At 42.6% G+C, this 8,979-nt stretch overlaps 1 protein-coding gene across 2 annotated transcripts; it reads left to right on the top strand.

Annotated features, from left to right (window-relative positions):
- The first annotated feature begins 504 nt into the window (after positions 1-504).
- Positions 505-8,919, top strand: fbxl5 (F-box and leucine-rich repeat protein 5). Of its 2 annotated transcripts, none has more exons than XM_073476550.1 (11): positions 505-641; positions 1,352-1,567; positions 2,432-2,527; positions 2,753-2,948; positions 3,303-3,488; positions 3,645-3,770; positions 4,274-4,428; positions 4,521-4,603; positions 5,385-6,119; positions 6,601-6,749; positions 7,755-8,919. In XM_073476550.1, the coding sequence occupies exons 1-11, from the start codon at positions 558-560 to the stop codon at positions 7,829-7,831; spliced, it is 2,103 nt and encodes a 700-aa protein (XP_073332651.1). In that variant the 5' UTR covers positions 505-557; the 3' UTR covers positions 7,832-8,919. The 2 variants fall into 2 exon arrangements, with proteins under 2 accessions (XP_073332651.1, XP_073332652.1); XM_073476551.1 differs by lacking the exon at positions 505-641 and adding an exon at positions 1,054-1,145.
- Positions 8,920-8,979: the final 60 nt, after the last annotated feature.

Genomic DNA, 8,979 nt, shown 5'->3' with positions numbered 1-8,979 from the left:
AAGAGAGACTATTTTTACTTTTCACTCTCATTTATTTTTCAAATAACCAAAGACGACCTCGACATGACGTCATTAACTTGGGCAACACGTGTGGAGCCCCCTGCTGGTCTCTTACAGAGAGTGCAGTCTGTTATGATAAACTTCCTCTGGGTACCACAGAGTCTAATTAACCTGCCAAAAGAAGACAGGGAGCAGAGCAGATGATGATGATGTGGTCTGAAAAACAATAACAAGCCTCATTTTAAGAAGAATGATCTCCCAAATCAAATAAATAATGTGCCACACTGAACTTGGAAACCTCCTGCAATCCACTGCAATACCACACTGGTCTTGTGTTTTGTAATCTTTCTATTTTTTTGAGCTTTGTAAAAATATGTTTGCATCGATCCCCTCGATCTACAGTGAATCGTGTGTGACGTGTGAGCCATGTATCGATCCCTGATCAGTGTTTATGGCCACATTTCTACTTTGTGGTGACGTGACTCGCTCGGCCACGCCCCCCTGTTTGATTGTATCACCGTCTGTACAGATGACGCACTGAGCTTCAGTGTGTGAAGATGGCTCCCTTTCCGGACGAGGTGGATGTTTTTACTGGCCCACACTGGCGAATGAAGCAGCTGGTGGGCCTGTATTGCGAAAAGGTGAGTATAGTTAAATGTCGGTTGTTAAATTTTGAGTTTGACAAAGGAATATACGCGGGTGTGAGGCCAACGGACGAGTCAACGCCAGCTAGCACAGCAGCTAGCTTGTTGCCGTAGCAGTCAGGGTTGAGTCAGTCGAGGCAGCTGAACTGTCGGATGATTGTCTCACGACTACACCGGGACCATTTATTAGCTCCGTGGAGCTGCTTATGAACGTGAACTCAGCGTTATATATGGATATTTACTTAACCAGCTGTGTGAACCGTCTGTTGGGTCGCTCCAAATAAACTTTCAGTAAACAAGGCTTGCTAACTGGTTTAGCTAGCTAGCTAAACTTGGCGTTACTTGCAGTGTGGCTTGTTATGCAACATGCTTTAAAGTATCACAACGCAGTTAGTAATGTTCCCACAAACTGTGTATAATATTTAGTATTTCCTAGCTGCCAGCACGTGTTCAGATAAGCTCTGTTAGCGACATTAGCTAATGCACGGTGGGTGTGCTAATGTAAGTATAGAGCGTGCTGCTGTAATATCAGCTGTCTGTGTGTGTGTCGTGCCGCAGCACCTGTGTTGTGTCACGTATACATTTTTATTGTGATGCAATGGTGCCAACAGAAGTGCTCATGAGTATGTTCATGACATGGCACTCAGTGTGAGCACAGTGGACGTTACATTTTCTAATAAATACGCGTTTCCTTTGTTTTCCCACAGCTGTCAAAAACCAACTTCTCCAACAACAATGATTTCCGCTCGTTTCTTCAATCACTTTGCGCCACCTTCAAGGAGTTCAAGATGCACGAACAAATAGAGAATGAGTGCATCATCGGCCTGCTGCAACAGCGCTGCTGCACGGTGTACAATGTGCACTCTGACAACAAACTCTCAGAGATGTTGTCCCTCTTTGAAAAGGGGCTGCACAACGTCAAGGTAAGCATGCATTGTTGTTTTAAAGTATAGTTTATGGTCATGACCTCGCTCTGCATTGCACAACCCAGGCATTAATTAAAGGGAAACCTTGCATTACTTCTGCAGAGCTCAGCTGATGCTTGATGCTCAATGGTGGGGCAACACTCTGTCATTAGAATAACTATCATGTTAGGCACACAGGATTGCAGTACCAACGACATCAAATGCTACATTTCATGTACACATGTTAATTATAAAGACAGGATAATATTCTGTATGTAGCATCATAAAATTAGCTTTTTTGATGTAGTTTTTGTCTTACAGTATGGGGTTACAACGCAAGATTTTATAAGACTGGATGCAGAAAGAAGTGGGCTGAATTGTGTAATAAGGGCAGGGTTGGTTTTGTGATCTGCTTAACAAGAGAGAAGAGTTATTGTTCTCTCTCAAGCCATGGGCAGACCCAAAAATGAGCTTTCCAGAATGATGCAATTGTGTAAATCTTCACTTCCGCTCTGCAGCCAGTTTGTAAAACGGAAATGAACATTGTGTTGCTTTGGATCGAGATCCAGGGTGAAGATGTTTCTTGTGAGAATAGTCGTAGGGTGCTGATGAGATATTTTTCACAGTTGGAGAGCGTTGTTTTGGATTTTACCTCAGTTGTTGACGAGACTTTGCAGGATATTAGATCGGAGAAGGTTATAAATAATCTAATCTAGCTTCTAAAAAAACAAACAAACATGTGACTGTACATTTAGTGATTAGTTATGACGAGACCGAACTGCCAGATTTTGTAAATGGAATTTGTGGATTGTAAGGAAGTCTAAACTGTCATGCTTTTTTTTAATGAATTCCATGAATTAATCGTTTTTTATGTGTTTTTAGAGTGAATATGAGCAGCTTAACTATGCCCAGCAGCTGAAGGAGAGACTAGAAGCTTTCACCCAGGACTTTCTGCCCCACATGAAGGAAGAAGAAGAGGTATAAGATGTTCAGATATCTTATTAGTGTTGATTTACTGTAAAAACCTTATTAATTTAATTCAATTTTAGAGAATTTAATTTTAATTGGTTAAAATTAAAGAACCGGTAAGACTACATTGTCGTCAGGAAGGAAATAACGAAACATATTTCAAATTGTTTTGCTCACACCCCAGTGAATTGCACTGTTGCAAGCTGTTTATAAACTAAAGGAGATTCGTTGCAGGTGTTTCAGCCTATGCTCATGCAGTACTTCACCTATGAGGAGCTTAAGGACATCAAGAAACAGGTGATAGCGCAGCACTGTAGCCAGCAGCAGTGGGACTGTGCCGCTGAAGTGCTGAAGGGCTTCAGTTTGTGGAGCCAGGCAGAGGAGCTGCAGAAGGCCTTTAAATATGCTGATCACGAGAAGACAGATTATGGTGAGTATATTCCTAAATGTGAGGTTGTGACGTATGCGAACCTTAAGGACTATCACCACCAGTGTTCGAACTGGTTACAGCCAATACATAAATGACTAGTTTTCCCAGTGTGTTGGTGTATAGCAGGCCTCTTTAAGAGGAATTCCTTGCTATGACTATGACTGTGAGTCAGCATGCACAATAACAGGACCTTGACACTGAGGCAGCTATATGGAACTCAGCCATCGTTTTCCTACTGTGACAAAACGTCTTCTGTGAGGAAGGCTCATGTTATTATTTGTCATGGCATCTGTAAAAGGTACATTTTAATCATTTTGGCATTTGAGTCAAAGCTGTTTTTGTCCTCTTCCTCAGAGCTGGAAAAGAACGGGAATTCTTCAACCCACATCTCTCAGCTTCCTACAGAAATCTTGCTGAGGCTGTTCCACTATTTGGGCCCTGATGATCTGTGTCGCTGTAGTCAAGTGTGCAGCTCGTGGTCCGAGCTAGCCAAGACCGGCTCTTTGTGGAGGCACCTCTACCCTGTGCGCTGGGCCAGAGGTAGGCTGCTGATAGCTAGTGATTACCTGAAGGAACAAAATATTGTTTACTTTGTTTGATTTTCCCTGTGATAAAAGAAAAAAAGACTGAATTCCATTCATTTAAGTATGAAGTGGTGGTGCACTGTTGATTCAGGTTTTTGTGTCTCTGATGTAGGTGATTATTATAGTGGCCCGCCTGGAGATCTGGACCAGGACCCAGATGAGGACTGGGTGAAGAGTCGGGAGAATGAGGGTCGAGCCTATCAGGAATGGGACGAGGACGCCGATGTTGATGAGTCTGGTGAGGTTTTGTCTAAAGCAACGTGCATACCTCAGCTAGTGAGGTAGTATGTACGATCATTCCAGCAAGAAGTTAACAGAAAGGTGTATATAATCATAAATACAACTAAAATATTTTGCTGATGTAGTCTACAACATCAAGTCTTCATTAACAGTCAAACAGTATCAGAAGGCATATTTCTGATATTTTGCTTTGGTAGTCGAGTTAAAACAAGTTCACAATAGTTCCTGGTTTGTTGTCTTGTTGACATAGGGCAATTAAAAAAAAAAGTTATATAATCTACATTTTTTTGCCAAAGATCCTCTGGCCTGGTGCTCCACATTCACTCACATGCTCTTGTGGTAAAACCTTTTGCACAGACGTGATCTCAGGCTGCACTCTGGCATAAAGGCAGTAAACTGGCTTTCAGTGCAGCCAAAGGCTGTGCCAAGTGGTGAAGATAAAATGAGTTCTGAATCGAAACTGAGTAATTTGTCTTATCTATGTTCTTGATGTCTCTTTAGATGTGTCGGGCCACACACAGGGCTCCCTGGCAATAAGCACAGCTAAACGAGAGAAGAGGCTTCTGAACGGGATCATCCAGAACCTCTTGCCAGCTGTTGGGCCGTCTGTCAAGTCCATTGTTCTGGCGTACAGTTCTACCGTCTCTAGTAAAATGGTACGCAGCACAAAATCTTTATTATGACACTGTAATTGCACAAATGAAGATTGTCTCAAGTCTCAACTGTCATGCTTTTGTCCCCTTTTCAGGTACGCCAGATCCTCAGTTTCTGCCCCAATATCACTCACCTGGACCTGACCCAGACTGATGTTACAGATTTTGCATTTGACAGGTAAATAATAAAATACATTATTAAAATACCTTAAAGGTATCGTCAGGCCAAAAATGATGGTAAAGCTGACCTTCAGGTGTAATATTGTGATTATACAACAGTTGCCAACAAAATAAAATATATAATTGGAATGGATTCATATTGTGTGGCAATTCATTCTCAAAATATAACACTTAAATATTACATTTTTTTTAAATAACCCCATGTACTGGAAATACAGTACATGGGGTCTGACTTATGACTGGAAAACACTGTCACGTCAGACTCCTATGTAACGAAGCCTTGTTTACTGCTCCAGCAAATAGGCCGACCCATAGTAACAACCTAGCAACAGAGACAATTTCTAGTCCTTGTTGAGTCGGCCTTGAGCTAACTTTAATGCTCTCAAGAGACTAGTGATTTCCAAAATGGAATATATACCGCACAAATAAACACAAACTTCCTTTGCTCATTGTCTCCAGATAACTGCTGAATTTAGTTTTCTTTCCACAGACCGATTTAGCTGCCATGTAAGCGCACTTGACATGAATTTTTAAGGTAGTAGTGCTGTTCCCGCTGCTTACTGGCACAGCTTTTAGTTTTTAGTGATGCGTAAGGTGTGCCCTCATGCTGATATGAGCACGTTCTAAATGTGGCATCATAGGGCATCAATGACAAGTCTATGTCTCGGCTCCACCATGAACTCAGATCAGTTAGATTAAAATTTGCCTTTGGCTGACCCTGGTCACTTCTTTTGTATCTCAGTCCTCCTCACTGTGTTCTTCTCTCCTCCCTCTTTCAGCTGGTCCTCTCTCGGAGCCTGTCTGTCTCTGGAGCACCTGGATTTGTCGGGTTGTGAGAAGATTACTGATCACACCCTGAAGAAACTGTCCGTCGGACTGGGTGACCTCACGTCTTCCACCTGCTTCGACAAGCGCTCAGACCGACGAGCCAAGCTCCTTAAAAGTTCTCCAATACCCATCACGCTCATGGATGAGAGAAGCCTACATCCAGTGGGGCGGAAGCGGCAGGCCATCATTTTCAAACAAGGGACTGGGCGTTGGGGCGATGCCTGCACCCCCACACGAGTGTGGGTCCTGGACACCTCGGACCTCGCTGATATTGAAGATGCAGCAGAGTGGAGCCGTCGTGATGGGCTGCCTCTCCCTGAAGCAGAGAGCTTTGTAGAGACACAGCTTGTGGGAGGCTCATGCTGTTGCAGGAGGAGCAGGAGGCGTGGGCACAGGACTGGCTCCAAAGCCTCCTACTTGCATCAGCAATATGCCATGGCTGGGGAAATGTTTTGTGGTCACTCCACTTGCTGCACTAGTGACACGGCCCTCAGGACTTTTACTGGGCCCCAGTGCGAGTCAGGCCCCACCAGAAGCAGCACTGCAGAGTTTCGGACTAAATGCTCCTCATCTAGGGGCCTGCAGTGTGTGGGGCGTGAAAACAGGACTGACCATTCAGAGGCTAAACGCTCACTGAGATTTCTCAGCCTCTCCGGATGTTACCAAGTCACAGATTTGGGCTTGAGGTAAAGATCATGCATTGCTGTAATTAAACAAAAAAACCCTCTTTTACACTTTAAATAGTATAATTTCCTTTACAAGCCTGGGTTTAAATGGATTATTCTGAGAGGTTAGTATCTTCAGAAACTGCTGTGATGCAGTGAGATGAGTGAGTCATCCTTGATTAGCTGATGGATACCACAACAGTTTCAAAACAGCATTTAGTGGTCAGTGGCAAATGTAGTTTTTTCAGTGCTAGCTGAAAACAGAAGATAGTGTAATAATGTGTGGGTGGTGTCATTTGTGCAACCACCTCCTCCCCCTTGCAACCTTTCTCACGTACACAGTTTGGGTGTGAAACACTGGCAAAGTAGAAATGCTGATTATTAAATTACATTACAATAGCTGCAGTCAACAGTATGCCTTTTTCTTTAGGGAAGACTGGATTATCAGTGTTCATCCCAATGTTGCTGCACCTGTACTGAGGTTGCACTGTATGTCTTGCAGGGCTCTGTCGCAGCGCGGCGGGCTTCCTGTCCTGGAGCATCTCAACTTGTCTGGCTGCCTCTTCATCACTGAGGTGGGGCTGCAGGAGCTGGTGTCAGCCTGTCCTTCGCTCAATGATGAGCACTTCTATTACTGCGACAACATCAACGGTAACACTCCCAAGTGAAACTGATGGGGGTCCTTTTTTCCTTTGAAACATATATTTGTACACACTGAGGATATAGTGAGGTGCTTTGGCAAAAGGCTGTGTTGTGTTAAAGGGGTAATATGTAAGATATGGCCAGATTTTAGTTAAAAATGTTCAAAAATCAACATAGTGTGACGAAACAAACTACAGTGATGATGTTATGTTAAAGGCGTCTGTGTACTGTTACAAAAATGCCTACTGGTGTTAGCGTGCTAAACCGGTCCGTCCTGTCACGTAATACCACTTTGTACAGAGGTAATAGCCGGAGCAGCCCCTGTAGTTTAAGCTGAGAGATGTAAAAGCAGAAAATAAACTAAAAAAATGTCAGGAATTAAGACATTTTACACCCATTGTATACACCTCTGTATTGTATCCTATTAGAAAACTGGCATCGGTCCCAGGCTGGTGTCCAGCTGTGTTCACTGGGAGGCAACTGAGGCCGGATGAGCTAAGTCCCATTAATTTCGGCAACTTCCATCATCTGAGATGGGTATAGGCAGAATACTGTCAGCTAATTGGGTCACTCAGCTCCACAGCTAACTGAGCTACTTGCCAACAACAGCTAGATTCTTCAGCAAAGAGTGTAACGGTTATGCTGCCCCCTATAGTTCTGCAGCTGTTTTGAAATTCTGGCCATTTCTTACAAATTGCCCATTTAAACTCTTTATGAATACGTCACAGTAAATGTTAAAATATTTATTGCAATGTGTGGCAACTGTTACAAACATTACTAACCCCACGTGCATAGCATGTGTCCCAGTGTAAGTAATAGGTGCTACTGAGGTGGAAGGTAAGTAGGCATTACAGTAGCCAGTATGCCTTCAATATTCACTTCATTTTATTCATTCTTTTAAATTAGTATTTATAATGTAATAATTAATGTTTAAGTACTGTTGTAGATTGTGTATGTAACTTGTCCTATTGCATGCAGCTCAGTAAATGACCACTGTTTGGTGTTTGTCCCCAGGTCCCCATGCAGACACGGCCAGCGGCTGCCAGAACCTGCAGTGTGGTTTCAGGGCCTGTTGTCGCTCTGGAGAGTGATCCTGCCAAGCAACCAACTCTCCCCAAAATGTCACGTCTCCTTTTTATTGCACTTTATCCTGGAAATACCGGTTGCTGTATTTTGTGTCACTTATAAAATTGTTTCTGGATGAAACTGTAATTTTGCTCCTGTTATTTCCATTTTCCATCTATATTAAATGGAAATAATCTTTTAGAAAAGGAAAAGCTAAAAGAGGTGATAATGGATTTGAAGTGTCTGAAAATGTACATTCTGGGTCCTTTTTTTGGATTTGAGAAATTTAAAGAAACTAGAGAAGCATAAACACCAAGTACTTTGTGTTTTCTGTAGTTCAAAACCCTGTTTCTTTTCTCACTAAAGCTAAACTGATTCTTCTTCTCCCCCTGCTGGGTTTAGTTGAGCTATGTATAATCAGCACAGTGTAGACTTACTGACAAAAGTGATGTCTTCTTTTTTTACCCTAAGTGTCATTTGTTTGAAAGGGTGATATGGCAAATTTAAGAAGTGAATTGATCGCTGCTGCCTCTTAGATTGAAGCTGACTGTTGCAGGTGGCTGTCATGTTGTTGACGGTTATGAGTCAGCATTATAAACATATAATCCCACTACATGGAGGACTGTTTAAAACCCCCTGCGTTCTCTTACCGTGATGTTAAGTTCAATGTTGATGCCGGCACAGCTACCATTAAGCTACTGAGACATCAGCGAAGGATGTACAGACATCGGGTATGGAACATGATGTTGCAGCGTAGTCTTAACCATTTTGTGATACCAGATGTTCATAGCCACCAAAACAAGCGTTTTGCTTTTTATTTTTCTTCTTATGCACTCCAATGCTGTGGGCGAACAAATGGACCAATGTTCATGTAAGAGGGATTTTAAATCGTTCAACACTGAAGAGCTTATAGAAGCTGAAAGGGGAATTAGATTAACAACTTCAGACTGGGAGAAGCCAACTGTGTACTTGTTCAGTTTTTTTAGTAGATTGTACTTCATCTTTAATCATTCTGCAGCAGGATTTCTTTGCTCGTTCAAAAGTCTTGCATGAGGAGTTCTATTGGAGATGTTCAATTCATAAACAGAACAATAAAAGTATCTTGGGGTTCAGAGCTCTGTTGTTGGTCATTCTTAATTATTGTGTGAACATAGTGAAGCAAAGTAGAAACTGA

Source organism: Pagrus major, chromosome 11, assembly GCF_040436345.1.
Source record: "Pagrus major chromosome 11, Pma_NU_1.0".
NCBI classification, from domain to species: Eukaryota; Metazoa; Chordata; class Actinopteri; order Spariformes; family Sparidae; genus Pagrus; species Pagrus major.
The sequence above is the reverse complement of the archived record's forward strand: the minus strand, read 5'-3'. Positions and strand labels throughout refer to the sequence as shown.

Bases quoted from the DNA above. Each gene is read 5' to 3' on its own strand.
- fbxl5 (XM_073476550.1), top strand. From the start codon at position 558: ATGGCTCCCTTTCCGGACGAGGTGGATGTTTTTACTGGCCCACACTGG. The intron at 3,489-3,644 runs GTAGGCTGCTGA...TCTCTGATGTAG, and splicing joins CCCTGTGCGCTGGGCCAGAG to GTGATTATTATAGTGGCCCG. The intron at 6,120-6,600 runs GTAAAGATCATG...TATGTCTTGCAG, and splicing joins GTCACAGATTTGGGCTTGAG to GGCTCTGTCGCAGCGCGGCG.